We start from the raw sequence: 21,789 nt of genomic DNA on the forward strand, positions 1-21,789 counted from the left end.
AATTAAGAGAGCTCAAAACACTGCTCCACATAGTATATACACATTCTTTGACTTTTAGAACAAAGCTTTGATTTCACAGATAGAGGAGGAAAAATGACAGTTGTGTTACAAGAAAACAAAGTTGTCATGACATCTGTTTTTACATCTGCAAATATTTGTTGTTGACAATGAATTATTACATTATACAGATCCAAACACACACAAAACACGACTACTTTCCCTCCTCCCCCCCCCCCCCCCCCACACACACATGAAAGCCAAACATTAATCACATATTTCAACAAAAGCCATATGCACACAAATTGCAAATATTTTAAATAATTATAAAAGATATTTTATATATAATTTTGATGAACAAAAAAACTGTAAGCAGATAGCTTAACATTATAACGAAATATTAAGAATGAAATCAATATTAGAGTGAAGGAATAAAGAAGTTTACATTTATAGGATGCTGATGACTGTTTAACATTAAATACATGTATCATTACAATTTTTACATTTATTACTTCAGAACCCAGATCTCCAGAAGGAAATCTATGTAACCTTGTAGTAGGGCACATTTCTGTTTTCCCGATGAACTAGTGTCTCACAAGTTTAAACTTTTTTTAGCATTGGTAGGTTCAACACCTCTGGTACTTCTATGTCTTCAAGATGGATTTTTGATGGATTAAAAGGAAATCTTACTGGGAACATGAATTTTGTGTCCATCAGCAATGTGGCCTGCAAGAGCAACAAGGTTATGCAAATAGTGATGAATAAAATACGCAACGTGAACCAGTGTACTTCCATAGCAAAACACAGATGATGTGACTTACCGAATGAAAGTGCTGGCAGGTCGATAGACACAAAAACAAACACAAACATACACATGAAATTCAAGCTTTTGCAACTAACTGTTGCCTCATCAGGAAAGAGGGAAGGAGAGGGAAAGACAAAAGGATGTGAGTTTTAAGGGAGAGGGTAAGGAGTCATTCCAATCCCGGGAGCGGAAAGACTTACCTTAGGGGGAAAGAAGGCGTACACACACACACACACACACACACACACACACACACACACACACACACACAATGTGTACGTGCGGATGGATATGTGTGTGTGTGTGTGTGTGTGTGTGTGTGGGTGTGGGTGCGTGTGTGTGGGGGGGCGCGCGCGCGAGTGTATACCCCTTCTTTGTCCCTAAGGTAAGTCTTTCCGCTCCTGGGATTGGAATGACTCCTTACCCTCTCCCTTAAAACCCACATCCTTTTGTCTTTCCCTCTCCTTCCCTCTTTCCTAATGAGGCAACAGTTTGTTGCGAAAGCTTGAATTTCATGTGTATGTTTGTGTGTCTGTCGACGTGCCAGCACTTTCGTTCGGTAAGTCACATCATCTGTGTTTTTAGATATATTTTTCCCACATGGAATGTTTCCCTCTATTATATATATAAACTTCTGGAGGGGAGATGGTGTATTCCTTTACCACAATGAGCAGTTATGGGTACCAGGAAATGCCCACAGCATGCAGCACCATATTGCAAAACATCAGTTCACAGCTAACATGTGGGTGGGTTTGGTCAGTGAGTGCTTCATTGAGCAGTACCTTTTACCATCCCACTTATTATCAGACTTTTCTGGAACAGGTTCTTCCCAGTTTGCTTGAAAATGCTACAGTAAATGTGACGCACAGCATGTGGTTCCAGCATAATGGGGTGCATGCTCATTTTGGATTGGCTATTCATAGGTGTTTGAATAAGTCATTACTGCATTAAGTGATTTGGCATGGTGGACCAGGTCACTGGATTTATTGAGTCTTGGTTTCTTTCTGTGAGAGCCATGAAATCTCTCATGTATCGTAAGCTTGTGTAGTCTAAAATGGATCTCGTCACAAGAATTTTCTTTGCAGGTGTTGCAATCAAAGAAACTCCTGGTGTGTTTGACCATGTCTGGCAGTCAATGCATACTTTGATTTCATCATTGTTGAATGCTAAAATTATACTTTTATACTTGATGCTTGCCAATCAAATGAAATAATGTGGAAACGAACTCATCAGTCAGCATGTTAATGATTTCATGAATGTATTCAGAAAGAGTATTGCCCTGGGGGTCCTGAATAAACACAAAACATCTATGGCTTTTTGTAATATAAATATGTTATAATCACTAAATAGCACTTAACAGGAAAAACTGTACATTAACTCCTCACATTGGTGAAGAGCCTTCACACTTTTTTTTAACGTATTTGTTAAATCTTCTCAAAACGTACCCAGCTGAAGTTCAACTGCTTGAGTTTTAGTACTCCTATAGCTACATGTCAACTTTTGCAGCTGGTCCTTAACGTATGATAATCACAATTTGTTTGCCCTGTATTTTTTACTCATTTGTTAAAATACTATGATAGTACAAACTCACTGTTAAATTATCATATCTGTGCTTGTTTGTAATGTACCACTCCACACATCACTTCTGTAGCTTGGTAAGACAGTTTATATTTCTTATGAACTACTAGTGAATGCAACTCCCACAAACATTTGTATTTATTAGGGCCATGTGGAAGGTCCAGGCAAAGCTTTGGCCTAGTTGTACACCATGGAGGTGTACGTGAATAGTCCTCAAGTATAGGTGGTAAAGGCAAGGACTCCACTTCAGACAGAAGAGATCGGATGCAAACTGCACTTGTAAGCCCTGACCTGGGCTTCCAATGTGGGAATGAACCCCTGTGCATGCCTAACCTTCAATGGAGGGACTCCGGCCTCCACGAGGAAGCTGGTCACTGGACTCATGCTAAAAGCTCCTGTCGCTAGTTGAATGCCACGATGGTGTACTGGGTCGAGTAAATGCAATGCTGAGGGCACCGGTGTACAATAAATGAGACTCCCATATTCAAGGCAGGATTGAGCAAGGTCTCTGTAGAGCTGCAGCAGCATAGATCGATCTGCATCCCAGTTGGTGTTCCTCAGGCAGCAGAAGGCATTCAGGTGCTGCCAGCACTTCCATTTCAGCTGATGAAGATGAGGAAGCCACGTCAGTCGGGCATCAAAAACCAGTCTTAAGAATCTATACGTATCCACTACAGTGAGTGGATCATCATTAAGTTAAAAGATCTGGATGAATGGTACGACACTGACAGAAGGGCAAGACGCACGACTTCACGGCTGAAAACTGGAAACACTGGGCTACAGCCCATGACTGCACCTTGTGGATGGCTCCCTGTAGGTGCCGCTTGTAACAGCAGTACTGGAGGAGGTCATCTGCATACAGAGAAGGTGAGACCAACACCCGGCAGCTGCTGCTAAGACAGTTAATAGCCACTAAAAATAGAGATACACTCAATACAGAGCCCTGCGAGATCCCATTCTCCTGGATATGGGGGAACTATGGGAGGTGCCAACTTGGACACGGAAAGTACTGAACAATAGGAAATTTAGGATAAAAATCTGGAGCGGGCCCTGGAGACCTCACTCATATAATGCGGCAAGGATATGATGTCACCAGGTCGTGTTGTAAGCTTTTCATTAATCAAAAAATTAGGTAACCAGATGTTGGTTTCTGGAAAAGGCTGTTCAGATTACAGACTTGAGGGAAACAGGTTATCAGTGGAAGAGTGACCCTGGTGGAAATCGCCCTGGCATGGAGCCAGTAGGCCACGTCACTCCAGAACCTAACACAAACGCTGACTTACCATACATTCTAACAGCTTACAAAGAACGTTGGTGAGGCTGATGGGCCGATACCTATCCATATCAAGCGGGATTTTACTGGATTTGAGCACTGGAGTGATGGTGCTCTCCCATCATTGCGATGGAAAGATGCTATCGCACCAGATATGGTTGAAGATGACAAGGAGATGTAGCTTGTAGTCAGACAAGAGATGTTTGATCATGTGACTGCAGATCTGATCTCACCCAGGAACTGTGTCAGGGCAACGTGCAAGGACGCAGAGGAGCTCCGACTTTGTAAATGGAGCATTATAAGGTTCATGGTGACATTGAGTGAACGAGAGGGCTTTCCTTTCCATCTGCTGTTTGAGGGTGCAAAATGCTGGGGGATAATTCTCCGACATGGAGGTTGGGGCATAATGCTCAGCAAAGTGCTCGGAAATTGCGTTTGTGTCAGTAGGTAACATGCCATTGATGTTAATGCCAGTAACACCTGTCATGGTGTGGTACCCACAAATACATCTGATCTTCATTCAGATTTGGGAAGGTGATATATGGCACCGAACGGTCGAGACACACCTCTCCCAACACGCCTGTTTCCATCTTTTTATAAGGTGGCAAACTGTTTTAAAAGCTATTAGGTGCTCTAGGGAAGGGTGCTGCTTATGTCGCTGTAGAGCTCGCCGACACTCTTTAATGGCCTCAGCAATTTCTGATGACCACCAAGGTATTAACTTTCACTGGGGGGAACCCTAAAGAACAAGGGATTGTTTTTTTCGCCACAGGAATGATCATTATAGTGACCTGCTCAACTACCATTGATGGCACCTTGTGGGGGAGATTGAGTGGTGACAGCAGAAGTGAAAGCTTCCCAGTCTGCCTTGTTTAAAGCCCATCTTGTTGGACGTCCAGGAAGATGGGAAAGTGGTCACTACCACATAAGTCGTCGTGGGCTCTCCAGTGGACAGGGGGGACAAGTCCTGGGCTGCAGAAGGATAAATCAATGATCGAATAAGTGCCATGAGCCACACTGAAATGTGTGGTGGCCCCAGTATTTAAGAGGCAGAGGTCGAGTTGAAACAGGAAAGTTTCGACATCTCTACCTCGGCCAGTAAGCACAGTGCCACCCCACTAGGGGATATGGCCATTCAAATCTCCCAAAAGTAGGAAAGGTTTAGGAAGTTGATGAATCAGTGCAGCCAATGTGTTCAGGGGTACTGCACCATCTGGAAGAAGATATATGTTGCAGACAGTTATTTCCTGTGTAGTTCTTTTCCTGACAGCCACGGCTTCAAGAAGGGTTTGAAGGGGCTCAGGTTCACTGCATATTGAGTTCAGGACATACACACAAACTCTACCTGACACACTATAATAGGCAGTGCAGAAAGCAGGTGTAAAGCTTAACAGTTGCCGTAGCTCAGCCAGGTGGTAGAAGAAACCACAGCAATTCCACTGGAGGATGACGATATCGTGAGGTTGGAAAGGCATGAAGCATGCAATGAGGCAGGTTACGCCTCAGGATCACCTGCTGCCACCGATTGAGTATTTGTATCCATTCCTATTGTGGATGACGTGTCAGTGAGTCCCAGGTCCTTAAGGGATAGCGAGATATCCACCTCAACTGCAGGTGCATAATTGGTCTCTGGAGGGTCCTTTTTCTTAGCAAACTTGTTTGTTTGCTTGCCCTCTTGCTTCTCTTTATGGGCTGGCTGGGAGTACTTCTCTGAAGTAGTTTCAGGCACAGAGGAAGACCGAGACGCTCTTCGTCAAGCAGCTTTTGGCTCCTTTAGCCACTGGTGTGTGTGTCCCCCCTGTGTCATTAGTAGAGACCTTGAGAGAGAGGGTACCAAAGGACCCCTTCTGCATGAGAGGAGCTGGAGGAGGCTGTTGCTTCTCTGGCTGGAGAGAGGGGACTGATGTCCCCTGCATTTGGGGGGCCTTGCTCCCGAAGTAGGTACTATGGGAGAAACGAAAGGAGATTTTCCCCCTACCACCAAGGGGGCAGATGTATTCTGGTGGCCTGGAGGGCACCTGTTCGTGGCGCACAGTGTGTGGTATGGCTGGTACTTGTGATGGCAATTGTAATGTAGCAGCAGCACATGTGGACATCAACCAAATGGGGTGTTATCGATCAAATTTACATTTGGCCTCTTAGTAAGTCAACCAGTCCAAGGTCTTGTATTTCATGATTTTTAGCTCCTTTTGGAGTACTGTGCAGTCTGGTGAGCAGGGGGAGTGCTGCTCTCCACAGTTGATACACGTGGTAGGGAGTGTCTGGATGCAGTGGATGTGTGCAGTCTTGTCATGTGGCGGTGGAAATGCAGTGCCTGAATTTCCAGCATTAAATCACTGCATAGGGGGAGAGATGTATGGCTTATCATCACAGTGGTAAACCATCACCTTGACCTTTTCAGGCAATGAATCACCCTCAAAGGCCAAGATGAAGGCACCAGTAGCAACCCTGTTGTCTTTGGGTCCCCTGTAAACGCACTAGATGAAATGAACACCCCGCCAATCTAGATTGCCACGTAGCTCATCATCAGACTGCAAGAATAGATCGGAATGGAAAATAATCTGCTGGACCATGTTGAGGCTTTCTCGGGGAGTGATGGAAACAGGAATATCATGCAGCTGGTCACAAGCGAGTAACGCGCAGGATTGGGCTGGGGTGCTGTCTGAATCAAGACTGCACCACTGCTCATCTTGCACAGTGCTGTCACTTCCACAGGCTTATCCTCAAGATGTTCAACAAAAAATTGAAGCTTCATAGGTAGAAAGGAGTCCCCGTCTATTCTCCTACAGACTAAATACCGAGGTGAATATGGCTCTCTTCTTTCTGTAGCCCACTGTTCCTCGCATGGTGTGGTGAGGGAGGGAAACAATTTAGTGTCATATCTGTCAGTATTCTACTTGATCTTGCCCTTCGCAGAGATTGCTGGTGGCATATGGTCACCAGCCTGATATGGCTTAGTCAACTTCATTGCAGGTCATCTGCCCTGATGCCACCCTCTCCGATCTGGGGCTCTCCCCACAGGTGACACCCAGCCACAGCAAAGGCCACCTGGCATGATGACCATTGCTAGGAGTCCTGATGCTGCAGGAAGACAGGCATCTACTTCTTGGCATACATGGGGAGTTTACAGTTCAGGCATCAGCAGTGCAATCCCTGTGTTGTCAGGGGGCTACTACCAAATGGGTACATGACAGCCCCACTACAATGGAGTGGCTACCATGCTGGATAGTGGGTGCAGAGAAATACAATACTGTCATGGGGGCGAATGAGGACAGGAGACAACAGAAGCAAGTGACATACCCTGTAAAGTGTCCTCGCGCAAATACTTGAGTTGCAGGTGGATATGCAAAGCCATGACAAGAGGTTCAGGAGATCAAATCTAAGGGCACTATGGACAACTCTTGCACCATGTAAGGTGTCCTTCCCCATATGGCCTGCACTTCTGTGGAATTTGGAAAGTGGCAGGTCAAATCAAAAAATGGGACCTGAACGCCAAAAAGTGCGAGATTCCTTTTAGTCACCTATTACAACAGGCAGGGATACCTCAGTCCTATTCTAACCCCCGGACCCGCAGGGGGATCTCTGAACAGTCAAAGGGACTGTGTCTGTGATACAATATTCACAGTCAACATCTCTCTTTAGGAGTTCTGGGAACCGGGGTGATGCAAAATGTTTTTTGATGTTTGTATAATCAGAACCAGCCAAGACCAAACCTTGTTAAGACAAGTCTGTGCATTTCATCTGTGGGGTGGAGCAACTCATTGTGAGCTACATATAGTATTGTCAGGAACCAGATTGAAGCATTGTTATGCTACTAAATGTCTAGGTTCAAATCAGGTGAATCTGGTGGTAAAGACATCAACGTGAGGTAACTGTATTGCCTCCTAGATCACTACAGGATGTTTCCAGGCATGAGACATGGAAAGTTATGTTGGAAGATGCCATCACTGCAGAAAGAAATCAAGCATGAAGGAATGTAAATGGTCTACAACAGTGTCCATATACTCCATAGCTTTAATGTGTCTTTGATTATTACTATACTTCCCACGAAAAACAAGGTGAATGTCCAACAGAGAATAAAACTACTCCAATTGGCCTGCATCCTGGCCTGTATATCCAGACACAATTACTGATCTTGTGTAACAAGAAATGTGAGCCATCTAACTAAGCAAGACATTTACACTGATTCATGGTCTAATCTCTCTGCTGCTGTGGCCACTGCAATCACAACTGGCAATGTCATTGGGTCAACATGTGAACACACAAGGGTTGTCTGTTGTGGGGGCTTATTTTCAATAATGTGCACAAAACTATGCATCCCTTAACACTTCTGCCTGTTCAGCACTGTGTCATCAGATCTACCACTGAGCACTCCCTGTCTGCCTTTACAGAGATGGCAAGTCTCTGACCTCCACATTCTATGATCAGCCATGGTGATTCAGCATCTCATCACCTACCAGTGCTTTCGCCATCTTTCAACCACCACTTTCTGTAGGTGCTCATAACAGTTGCATGTTATAGGTGACCTTGGGGTGGACAGTTGGCTATGATGTCAGTATGGGAGACAGTGGGGAGTTCATGGCTGGTGAAGGACGAGGGAGAAGAGACTGTCAAAATTAATGTTTTATTCTGCACTGTTACATTATCACTGTGTCTATACTGGGAGATGGCCTTGCCCCATTCTATGGGTGTCAGCAATGCATGAAAGTGAAGAGTAATCTTGCAGAGGTAGCCAATCCTGCAAATGAGTTACTGCACCCAGGCAGCCTCTGCATGTGGCGCAGAGGCATGTCCACTGCGGTGGTGAGAAACAGCTGCTGTGCATAGGTTGCAATTTGTTGCCTCGTTGCCATCATGACAGGAGTTGGGCTACTGCTGGAGTGAGCCAGGAAGGTCTGCTGCACTGTGGTACTAAATCTGAAGCACAGACTCCATGTCATCTCCTTGTCTGCTATAGCCCTGTGCCCTTGTGGAACTGCTGCTTGAGTAAAACTGCTACAAAATTGATGACACTAATGGGGGAAAAGAATTGCAACACCAAAAAATAATTGTATACTCTATAACTATTCATTTTCACTTTGTTACCTATCATGTTTGGTTGGGTACTTTGTTTAAAGACAGGAGAAGGGACCAAACTATGAGGTCATCAGTCCCTTGTTCCTAACAACATAATGCCACAAGTGTGAGAATAAAACGGACGAAACATATAACACAAAACAGAAAGAAAGGAAAAGCCACAAGAATGAAGGGAAGGCAATGAACACTAAAAGGAACAAAAGAGGACAAGGAAACAACACATACGCTAGAAACAGAAGAGAGTAAAACATGAAAGCAGATTACAGTGGCTAGCCAACCACGAGAAAAAAAGGGAAAGCCAGTCACTCTGCAACACATTAAAACCTCTACCCTAAAAGCACTAGGGTGGAGGACACAAAGGGTCAAAGGACATGTACTGAAACCTAGATAGAAGTATAAAACCCACTCTCACGGATAAAACGTAAAACTAAAGCTGCTGTGGAGGCATTGTTGACCAACACCAAAGTCAGAGTGCTGGGAAAGTTAAAAGTCTGCTGCAGAGTGGCTAAAAGTGGACAGTCCGGCAAGAGGTGGACAACTGCCATTTATGGGGCCACAGTGACACTGAGGTGGGTCCTCGCAATGGAGTAAACATGCGTTAGCCACATATGGCCAATGCAGAGCCGGCAGAGGGCAACTGATTCCCTGCGAGAGGCTTGCATGGGTGACTTCCACACATTCATAGTGTCCTCAATGACATGCAGTTTGTTGTGCATGCTGTTATCCATTCCGTCTCCCAAAGCCGGAAAAACCTGTGGTGTAAGACAGAACGCAGGTCAGCTTCGGAGATGCCTACCTCCAGAAGCGGTTTCTGCATTGCCTGTTTGGCCAGCCTGTCAGCAAGTTCGTTGCCGGGGATTCTGACGTATCCTGGCGTCCACACTACGACCACGGAACGGCGGGACTGTTCCAGAGGATAGATGGACTCCTGAAAGGACGCTACCAGAGGGTGGCAAGGGTAGCACTGGTCGATAGCTTGTAGGCTGCTCAATGTGTCAGTTCACAGGAGAAATGACTCGCCACGGCATGAGTGGATGTACTCAAGAGCACGAGATATGGCCATCAGCTCTGAAGTGAAAACACTGCAGTCAACTGGCAAGGAGTGCTGCTCAGCATGTCCTCCATGAACATATGTGAAGCCTACATGACCATCAGCCATTGAGCCATCGGTGTAAACCGCTTCAGAGCCCCGGGACACGTCAAGAATTGAGAGGAAAGTGACAGTCGAGAGCGGCAAGGTTAACACAGTCCTTAGGGCCATGCAAAAGGTCCAGACGAAGCTGCAGCCAAGGTGTACACCATGGAGGCATACGTGAACAGACCGCAACTAGAGCTGGTAAAGGGAAGGACTCCAGTTTGGAGAGAAGGGACCGCACGCAAACCACAATCATTAGCCCTGATCTGGGCCGCCGATGCGGGAGATGGACTGCCGCGGGCAGGAAAAGGAGATGGTAATTCGGATGCTCAGGGTAACTATGAGCAGTTGCGCACGTCCGATCTACAGTGGAGGGCACCAGCCTCCACCAGGACACTGGTCACTGGACTCGTACTAAAAGCTCGTGTCGCTAATAAAATCCCACAGTGGCGCACAGGGTGAGTAAATGCAATGTTGAAGGCACTGCTTAACCACAAACCACACTCCCATAGTCAATTCAGGTTTGGACAAGGGCTCTGTAGAGCTGCAGCAGTGTAGAGCAATCTGCACCCAAATTGATGTTGCTCAGGCAACGGAGGGCATTGAGATGCTGCCAGCACTTCTGCTTAAAGCTGACAAAGATGAGGGAGCCAAGTCAATCAAGCGTTGAAAAAAGTCCTAGGAATTGATATGTGTCTACTACAGTGAGTGAATCATCATTAAGGTAAAGTGCGGGTTCAGGATGAACAGTACGACGCCGACAGAAGTGCATGAAACACGACTTTGTTGCTGAAAACTGGAAGCCATGGGCTAGAGCCCATGACTGTGCCTTGTGGATGGCTCCCTGTATGCGCCGCTCGGCAACAACAGTACTTTTGCAGCAGTACGAAATGCAGAAGTCGTCTGCAAAAAGAGAAGGTGAGACAGAGGGCTCGACAGCTGCTGCTACACCGTAAATCGCCACTAAAAATAGAGACACACTCAATACAGAGCCCTGAGGGACTCCATTCTCCTAGATATGGATGGAACTATTGAGAGGCACCAACTTGGACATGGAAAGTACGGAGCGACAGGAAGTTTTGGATAAAAAACAGGAGTGGTCCATGGAGACCCCACTCATACAATGTGGCAAGGATATGATGTCGCCAAGTTGTGTCTTATGCTTTATGTAAGTCAAAAAAGACGGCAATCAGGTGTTGCTGTCTAGAAAAGGCCGTTCAGATGGCAGAATCTATGGACACAAGATTATCAGTGGTAGAGCGACCCTGGCGAAAGCCGCCCTGACATGGAGCCAGCAAGCCATGTGACTCGAGGACCCAGCCCAAACGCCGACATACCAGACATGCCAGCAGCTTACAAACAACGTTGGTGAGGCTGATGGGCCGATAGCTATCCACATCGAGCGGGTTTTTACCGGTTTTGAGTACCGGAATGATGGTGCTCTTCCGCCATTGCAATGGAAAGATGCCATAGCACCAGAGCTGGTTGAAGATGACGAGAAGATGTCACTTTTCGTCAGATCAGAGATGTTTAATTATCTGGCTGTGGATGTGATCAGGCCCAGGAGCTGTATCAGGGCAATGCACAAGGGCACTGAGGCACTCCCACTCTGTAAATGGGGCATTATAGGATTCATTGCAGCATGTAGTGAATGAGAGAACATTCTCTTCCAGCCGCTGTTTAAGTGTGCGAAAGGCTGCAGGGTAATTCTCCGACGCAAAGCGCAGGGCAAAGTGCAGGGCAAAGCGCTCAGCAATTGCCTTTGCGTCGGTACATAACTCACCATTTATGGTAACACCAGGGACAGCTGTTGGGGCCTGGTACCTGAAAAGACGTTTGATCTTTGCCCAGACTTGCGAAGGTGCCATGTGGCACCCAGTGGTGGAGACTTATCTCTCCCAACACTCCTTCTTCCGTTGTTTGATAAGGTAGTGAACACGGGCACGGAGCCGTTTAAAAGGTATGAGGTGCTCCAGGGAAGGGTGCCGCTTATGCTGCTGTAGAACTCGCTGACGCTCCTAAATTGCTTCAGCGACTTCCGGTGACCACCAAGCGACTGCCTTATGCCTCAGGCTGCCTGAAGAGTGAGGGATCGCGTTTTCTGCTGCAGAAACAATTGTGCTAGTCACCTGCTCAACCATCACATCGATGTTACCATGTGGGGGAGCTTCAGTGGTGATGGCAGAGCTGAAAGTTCCCCAGTCCACCTTTTTCAAAGCCCATCTGGGCAGGCGTCCTTGTGCCTGACGCTGGGGCAGTGACAGGAAGATGGGGAAGTGGTCACTATCACACAGGTAGTCATGTGCTATTCAGTGGATAGATAGGAGAAGTCCTGTGGTGCAAATTGATAAATCAATGGCTGAGTAACTACCATGAGCCACACTGAAATGTGTGGCGGCCCCATTATTTAAGAGGCAGATGCTGAATTGCGACAGTAAAGTTTCGACATCTCTGCCTCAGCCAGTAAGCATGGTACCACCCCGCAAGGGGTTATGGACATTAAAATCTGCCAGAAGTAGGAAAGGTTTAGGGAGTTGATCAATTAGTGCAGCTAATACATTCAGGGGCACTGCACCATCCATACATTGCAGACAGTTATTTCCTGCGTTGTCGTCATTCTGACAACCACAGCTTCAAGAGGGGTTTGAAGGGGCACATGTTCACTACAGACTGAGTTTAGGACATAAACACAAACTCCACCTGACACACTATTATCGTTGTTATGGTTCCTGTAATATCCCTTATAGCCGCAGAGGGCAGGGGTTCGCATTGCTGGGAACCTGGTTTCGTGGAGTGTAAAGCAGATAGCAGGTGTAAAGCTTAACAGTTGCCGTAGCTCAGCCAGGCAGTGGAAAAACAAGCCGTAGTTCGACTTGAGGATGACATCATGGGACTGGGAAGACATGGAACATTCAATGAGGCATTTTAAGCCTCAGAGTCACCTGCTGCCTCCGATTTATTGCCTGAGCAGTCTATATCCATTGTGTCTGAGGGTCTGGTGAGATCTAGGTCCTCAGCAGACGCCAGAATCTCCACCTCATCATCAGACGCAGAGCTTGTAGGTAGCAGTGGTGTGGGTGCCACTGCAATTTCCTTCGTCTTAGGGGTTTTCTTTTTGGATTTCTCTCGCTGCTCCTTGTGTTTCCTGGCTGGGAGGACTTCACTGGCTCAGTCTCCGGGACTGATGATGAGCGTGAAGCCCTACGACCAGCTGCTTTTGGGCTCTTCAGCCACTGGCGGGCATCATCTTTCCCACTAGAAGAAACCTGGGAAGGGAGTGATCCAAGGGACCCCTTCCTAGCCAGAGAAGCTGAAGAAGACTTATGCTTCTCTGGCTTAGAAGTGGGGATGGACGTTCCCGATGGTTGGTGGAGTGTTGCTCCGAAAGTAGGTGGTGCAGGAGCATCAGGGAGGGAAATGCCCTCACCACCAAGGGGGCAGGTGTAGTCTTCTGGCTCTGAGAGGTGACTGGGGTTGGAGGAGCTGATGGTGCCAGAACTGTTGTAGCAGTGGTGTAAGATGATTTCATACACGCAGCATGCAAGCGTTCAAATTTTCTCTTAGCCTCAGTGTAGGTCAGTCTGTCCAGGGTCTTGTACTCCATGATTTTCCTTTTTTTCTGGAGAATCCTGCAGTCAGGCGAGCAAGGCGAATGGTGCTCTCCACAGTTGACACAGATGGGAGATGGGGCACACGGAGTATTGGGATGTAATGGGCGTCTGCAATCTCAGCACGTGACGCTGGAAATACAGCGGGAAGACATATGGCCGAACTTCCAGCACTTAAAGCACCACATCGGCGGAGTGATATAGGGCTTTACATCACACCATTAGACCATCACCTTGACCCTCTTGGGCATGGTATCACCGTCAAAGGCCAAGATGAAGGCACCGGTGGCAACCTGATTATCCTTCGGACCCCAGTGCACACGCCGGACGAAATGTACACCTCGCCACTCTAAATTGGCGCGCAGCTCATCGTCGGACTGCACAAGAAGGTCTCTGTGATATGATACCCTGGACCATATGTAAGCTCTTGTGGGGCATGATGGTTGCAGAAACATCCCCCAGCTTGTCACAACCAAGTAATTCCTGTGACTGGACAGAGGATGCGGTTTTGATCAAGACTGACCCAGATCTCATTTTGGACAAGCCCTCGCCCTCCATGAACTTGTCCTCTAAATGCTCAACAAAAAAGTGAGGATTCATCGTCATGAAAGATTCCCCATCAGCTCTCGAACATTCAAGGTACTGGGGTGAATAAGATCCGTCGCCATCCTTAGCCTGACGTTCCTCCCATGGTGTGGCCAGGGAGGATAACGATTCTTATTCATAATTCTGTGCGTTGAATTGAGCTTGTGATCGCTTAGAGGCTGCTAGTGTTTCACCACCAGCAAGAGATGATGGACTACTCTTCATCGCTTGTCATTCACCCTGATGCCACCAGGGACCCTCCCCACGGGCGCCACCCAGCTGCAGTAAAGGCCACCTGGCAGGATGGCCATTGCTGGGAGACCCGATGCCCCAGGAAGATGGGCATCTACCACTTGGCATATATGGGGAGTTAATGGCACAGGCATCAACAGAGCGGTCCCTGTGTGGTCATTGGCTACAACCAACAGGGTACATGGCAGCCCCACCATAACGGACTGGCTACCGTGCTGGATTTCAGGTGCCAAGAAGTCAACGCAGACATTGACACTGCATAGTGCATGGTGGAACACGCACCCAGGAAGGTGTCCTCACCCAAGAGATGGAGAATGGGCAGGACTGCAATGCGACGACAAGAAAGTGGGCTAAAGGTCTCAATGCATGATGGACACGATGTACCTTGTAAGACACCCTTCACCAATTGGCTCGCTCTTTGGGAAAATTTTTGAGAATGGAGGTCAAACCGTACAGGGGACCATCACATAAAGGCCGAAATGTGTGAAACTCTTTTTAGTCACTTCGTATGCCAGGCAGGAATACCTCAGACCTATTCTAACCCCCATACCTGAAGGGGGGGGGGGGTGTATACATGTTTGTTATCTTGATATGGGTCTTATATTTTGGGAAATACCATTTTGACTATCTGCATAATTTGAAAATGTATCCCAAGCCAAAACTTGTCAATGAGTAAATGAAAGTGAAATTTTCAACCTTGTCTGTTTTTCCATTGTATTGAATATTTGCTTCATTGTTCTGTCCCAGCTCATATTTATGTACATATTGACCTTGCATATTCTGTTGGCATAATCCGCTATGGCTTGTCAATGCCTCCTTGTAACAGTACTCAATCATTCCTGAAAGAACATTGCACAGCTCTGCTTCTTGTACCTCTTGAGAAGCCCCTAGTTTATCTGCTCAAACATTTATGATTTCTTAGTGCCTCTGTATATCCCACAGTAGTTTTCAGTTCTTCCACTTGATGTAATTTTGACACCAACAACAACTGAACATTGGACTAATACCCAATACCTGCTGACATCATTGGGTCCTCAACAAATACCACCACGTCCTCAGATGACCTTCCAGGAAAAGTGGGGGGGGGCATGCACCAGCTGAACTATTACTTGGTCTGGTGCCTGGAGCAATGCCATTTCCTCATCCCTAACTGCAGTTTGCCCCAATTACTGTTTTATCTGCTGACAACTGTACTAACTTTTCTTTCAAAAAATGAACTGCCTTAAGCTCCAAACTGCACCATGCGTGACTGCCATTGCAACACCTTTACTCCTCACCCACATACAATACACAAAGGCAAAGTATAAATATGCAACAGTTCACAACCTGAAAAAATAAATAAATTACAAACTACACCTTATCATTAACACTACACTCCATATACAGCCTTGCAACATGGCCATATTGTAGGACGTAAAGCAAGTTACATATATTCACTCAGCCCACACTGCAGATTTCCCGAGCAGATTACTTTGTGAATATCTAACATGCTCCATACACTGAGACTTACCATTGTCCTGAAACTCAGACACATTATCCAGTTGCTCTGACCCAAAACAAATAACTTCAAGTTATTGTGATAGTTACTGCTAGATCCCATGTCTGTCACACACAACAAAGATAACCAATAGTTCTCTCATTCCCCCTACTGTGCTGACACTGTAGGCAGTGGTCCAGACATCGTGCTGCTTGGACAATGCACCATCTGGTGCCTATTGGAGACGCCACCAATTCTGGTGCCAATTATAGCCAAGCTTGAGATGGAGGGGCTACTACAATGTAAGGATGGCAGACAGCAAATGGTTGAGGCAAGGTAGCAGGCTGGTGAAGGTTCAGAAAGAGGTGGCTGCCAAAATTAATACTTTATTTCGCACTATTACGTTAGCACTGCATCAGTGCAAGGAGGCGACCATGCCCTCACTTCATGGGAAGAGGGCAGGTGGGCAGCAGGATGACAGCAAGCAATTGGCCAGCTGGCTGCAACCCACTCACACACAGCTATGCTGACACCTGCAGTTGGTGCTTGGCATATGACTGTCACAAGAGCCACAAACAACAGGTGTCAGTGGTGAATGAAGGCGAACAGGAATCTTGCAGAGGTAGCCAATGAGTGACCATGCCCAAGTGGCTGCTGCTTGCAGGAACCAATTGCTCCCGGGACAAGAGTCCAGCTGCTGTCCATTGTACAACAATCTGTGCAACTACAGTGACATTATTTTTCTGCCGTGGAATATGCCTCTCCAGTGTGAAAGAGCAATAGATACAGGGCACAATGAAACCTTTAGGCTGACTCAATGCAATAAATTTTATTACCCAGCTGGAATAGTGCCATCCTTTCTACACAAAAAGGGGTAAAGGGGTGGGGTAGATGGGGGTAGGGCGAGAGAAAGGGGGAGGGGGAGGGTGAGGGCGAGGGCGAGAGAAAGGGGGATGGGGAGGGTGAGGGCGAGAGAAAGGGGGAAGGGGAGGGTGAGGGCGAGAGAAAGAGGGAGGGGGAGGGCGAGAGAAAGGGGGAGGGGGAGAGGAAGGGGGAGAGTTGGGCAGATCATGTAACCATTGTGGGGGCATACCCCTCCTACTCAATAGCTGAAGTACAGGACTAGTTTCTTATGATCTTCCAAGATTCCTGCTGCAACACCTGTGAAGGCAACTTTTTAACTATAGAAGGAGAAACCACTCCGGACCACAGGAGGGCTGCCACTGAAGAGGAGACAGACTTCAAGAATACAGTCTTCAGTGTTACTCAGCAGCAGTTTTTGGTTACATGGATATGCATTTTCAGACTGCTTTTATTTTGCTGATTGCTTTGTTTCATGGTAAATATTTTTTCTTCCCGAAGGCTTATTCTTCCCCTCCCTGCTCCTGTAGAATTCTTACCCATACATATCTATAGGCACTAAGGTGCTGCAAAACTTTTTTTTGTCTTTTGGTAACGATAAACTAGCACTGCAATTTAACAGCTATGGTACTGCAGAGACTGTTAGACACCATATCATTCTTTCTAAATGTTGAATATTTATTAGGTACTTACCATCTGCAAAGGGTAAACAGTTAGATGGGATTGAATATGGATATATGGCATTCACAACTAAGTATATTATAAACAAAAAATAGTCTAAACCCACATAGCTAGCAAAATTTCAGCTGCCATCCTTAGGGAATTGATTGGATGTCGTATCATTAAACCATCTTACTGATCAGTGATATCACGCACAAAATACTAGATAGTGAGTAATAGAATAGGTCAGGGAGAAACTGTGGGAGATGTCACTGTCAAAACTATCGAGGTGGTCAGTCAGGAATTGGAACACTACTCTCAAAGAGCTCTCCAGGACTAATTAATTTTTATTGGACTACAAAAACATCATACTGCTGAGAGGAATTAAAATGAAGAAGGCTAATTGTGGTACCTTTGTCAGTGTAGAAAATGCAACACATTACATGGTTTATAGACGTCTAACAATTTCTCTAAAAGGTTCAGTAGTTATGAAACATTGCAAGAGCAGCAATTTGCTCTCATTTCTCCATACCTGTTTCTGAGGTTCACTTCTTTCCAGGAGTTTGGCCTGTATTCTACAAATAAAGCTGACAGGAACACATTCTTCAGATTCATCAATGGTTGTATACAGATTGAGTATTTTGATTATCTGAAAAACATGTGTAGCAGTTAGAACCATACAAAATAAAATGCAGTAATAACTACAGCAGAAATATTCATTAAATTAATAGCTGTACTACTACTACTGCTGCAACATTACATTTGTAAGGATGTCAACTTTCTCCTAACTTCAGTATCTGATAAAATGGAGACAGACAAAACTGTTCCTCAAAGAAGAATTTCAGAAGGAAGAATTAATTGTACATACAAATCGTACATAATTCAGAGACAACAGCTGATACTCATTAAGACTTCAAGCACATAAAATTCTGATGATATTCTGTCTGCAAGTATCATGTCACCATATCTGACATAACAAATGCCAACAGATTTGTGTTCTGACACTGACAATGGCAGATATCGTTAGCCATGAAAGCCCCATGCCTTTGTCGCATTTACTAATATAGATGGATGCCTGCAGTGTTGTGTATGCCACGAAGTATTTAATTTTGCCAATATGTATACCATACAACATGACTGTACGAAGACATCCTGAAAAGCAATGCCTCTGAATTTTCTACATGAAAACTCTAAGATTCTTAAATAAAACAAATATTCTTAGCAGTCTGTATCTCTATTCTCAGTATAGTCATCCTGGTAACACATTTCTCCCCGAGACGACAATTTCTTGGTACAGTCATTGCAGAATATTTGACCTGGTTGATGGACTCAGAACCTCACCTCGGCTTGTACCTCTTTTTCATTGTCAAAGTAACATACACTCCTGGAAATGGAAAAAAGAACACATTGACACCGGTGTGTCAGACCCACCATACTTGCTCCAGACACTGCGAGAGGGCTGTACAAGCAATGATCACACGCACGGCACAGCGGACACACCAGGAACCGCGGTGTTGGCTGTCGAATGGCGCTAGCTGCGCAGAATTTGTGCACCGCCGCCGTCAGTGTCAGCCAGTTTGCCGTGGCATACGGAGCTCCATCGCAGTCTTTAACACTGGTAGCATGCCGTGACAGCGTGGACGTGAACCATATGTGCAGTTGACAGACTTTGAGCGAGGGCGTATAGTGGGCATGCGGGAGGCCGGGTGGACGTACCACCGAATTGCTCAACACGTGGGGCATGAGGTCTCCACAGTACATCGATGTTGTCGCCAGTGGTCGGCGGAAGGTGCACGTGCCCGTCGACCTGGGACCGGACCGCAGCGACGCACGGATGCACGCCAAGACCGTAGGATCCTACGCAGTGCCGTAGGGGACCGCACCGCCACTTCCCAGCAAATTAGGGACACTGTTGCTCCTGGGGTATCGGCGAGGACCATTCGCAACCGTCTCAATGAAGCTGGGCTACGGTCCCGCACACCGTTAGGCCGTCTTCCGCTCACGCCCCACCATCGTGCAGCCCGCCTCCAGTGGTGTCGCGACAGGCGTGAATGGAGGGACGAATGGAGACGTGTCGTCTTCAGCGATGAGAGTCGCTTCTGCATTGGTGCCAATGATGGTCGTATGCGTGTTCGGCGCCGTGCAGGTGAGCGCCACAATCAGGACTGCAAACGACCGAGGCACACAGGGCCAATACCCAGCATCATGGTGTGGGGAGCGATCTCCTACACTGGCCGTACACCACTGGTGATCGTCGAGGGGACACTGAATAGTGCACGGTACATCCAAACCGTCATCGAACCCATCGTTCTACCATTCCTAGACCGGCAAGGGAACTTGCTGTTCCAACAGGACAATGCACGTCCGCATGTATCCCGTGCCACCCAACGTGCTCTAGAAGGTGTACGTCAACTACCCTGGCCAGCAAGATCTCCGGATCTGTCCCCCATTGAGCATGTTTGAGACTGGATGAAGCGTCGTCTCACGCGGTCTGCACGTCCAGCACGAACGCTGGTCCAACTGAGGCGCCAGGTGGAAATGGCATGGCAAGCTGTTCCACAGGGCTACATCCAGCATCTCTACAATCGTCTCCATGGGAGAATAGCAGCCTGCATTGCTGCGAAAGGTGGATATACACTGCACTAGTGCCGACATTGTGCATGCTCTGTTGCCTGTGTCTATGTGCCTGTGGTTCTGTCAGTGTGATCATGTGATGTATCTGACCCCAGGAATGTGTCAATAAAGTTTACCCTTCCTGGGACAATGAATTCACGGTGTTCTTATTTCAATTTCCAGGAGTGTATTTTAAGGTGTTTTAAGTTTTGGAAAAATGAAAACTTGATTGTGCCAAGTTGGAATTGTATGGAGGATGATGATGACAGTGAACCAAAGGTGGGCGATTGTTTCAGATGTCACAATGCTAATTTGTGATGTACCTTTGTCATACTAAAGGAGCAGCATGTGTGGACAAACTCTTCTAACCCAGAATCTGATTTTAGCATGCTGTTTCTAATCCAGTGACATAATTACATTACTCACCACCATGTTACATGCTACAATTCAGAGACCTCTCATGGCAGAGGGCTGCAAATGTATAGAAATGAAGAATAAATATGTAGAATGTTAATAACATGTGCTTTATTTAAAATGCATTAAGAATTTATGTATAAAAAACTTGGAGGCATAACTTTTCAGCACACCCTTGTACATGCTCCCACGCAGGGCATTAGGAGCAGATAGAGGGCAAAATACTCAGAGATCTAATAGACTTAAAAGCAAAATATCAAGAGGGTTACATCTGAAAAAAAAAAAGTTTATTGTAGCAGTAAGTCTGGTAGCAGATGCATAATATTAGTCTCTAAAGGAGTTGCAGAGAATTTAAGGAGTTTCCGTTCCCAACAAATTGCAACTCGCTGGAACTTGGACAAGGCAACCATGGCAGGAGAAAGATATGGATGCAAAGTATGAGGACATACCTAACCACACCACAGTTAGCTTGATTGGTAACTTCTTGTTAATTACTTTCACATTTGTGAGCAAGCTTTTCCTTTTGCCAAAGTGATAGGGAAAGAAGTGTAATATCTGAAAGATTTAAAATGTTTATCAGAGCTAGCATTCCTGGCAGACATGAAAATACATCTGAACAATTTAAAATGTTACTGCAGTGGATGGAAAATTAAATGGTTGACGTGCAAAACAAAATCTGAATGTTCTTGGAAAACCTATGTTTGAGACACAAATGAGAAACTGCAATTTAACATTTTTGGGTCACCTGGCTTCTTTAAGATTACTAGTTTTACTGATTACCAAGTCAAGATAAACCAGTTAAGCATGTCTTTAAAAAGGGACTGCAGGAGCTCAATATTTTGGAAATGGAAATTAAATTTTTCAACAATCCTTTCCTGGTTTCATTCCATGGTCTGTCACCATTACCAAAGTTAAAATATGTGAATCTAGTATTTCTAACTTCAATGAAAGAAAGATACCACAGCACACTGACTTTGTCCTAGTGGGATTTTTCATTACAGCAAAAATGTTTCACAACCTATACAAAAATATGGTCATGATCATGTGCATGTTTGGGTATATATATACTAATGTTATCACTTTTTTGTCCATAGCAAGAGTAAAAAGCAAAGAAGGGAGTTTTCTTTATGATGTTACAATGAATCTTCCACAGTAACACTGCAAACACTTTGACTCTCAATATTTCCTCTTAATATGGAAAAACCTCAAACTTCAGAAGCCTAATGAACATATTACATACTATTAATAGAGTTCCTTATTATTTATTTCCTTTGCTTCCTGCATTTTTTAGTTAATGTAACATTCCAAATTTGTTGTTGGCAATAACATAATGTGCACCATTTATAGTTGTTAGATTACAAGGTGCTGCCGTGCAGGCTAATTCAATTCCTCACTGACACCAACACTGGTTGGAGCAATCCACAAATTATTACAAGCACATAAGTTGGAACAACC

General features: G+C 45.8%; 1 protein-coding gene across 1 annotated transcript in view; it reads right to left on the reverse strand.

The window, feature by feature from the left end:
• Positions 1-597: 597 nt before the first annotated feature.
• The window catches only part of LOC124555902 (unconventional myosin-Va-like), a 72,975-nt gene continuing 51,783 nt past the window's right edge, over positions 598-21,789 (reverse strand). Inside the window, exons 8-9 of the mRNA XM_047129960.1 lie at positions 17,840-17,956; positions 598-723 (exon numbers count right to left, since the gene is read on the reverse strand). Of these exons, the coding sequence (XP_046985916.1) occupies positions 598-723; positions 17,840-17,956 (243 nt within the window). The remainder of the gene's footprint in view (positions 724-17,839; positions 17,957-21,789) is intronic.

Source organism: Schistocerca americana, chromosome X (genome assembly GCF_021461395.2).
Source record: "Schistocerca americana isolate TAMUIC-IGC-003095 chromosome X, iqSchAmer2.1, whole genome shotgun sequence".
Taxonomy (NCBI): domain Eukaryota; kingdom Metazoa; phylum Arthropoda; class Insecta; order Orthoptera; family Acrididae; genus Schistocerca; species Schistocerca americana.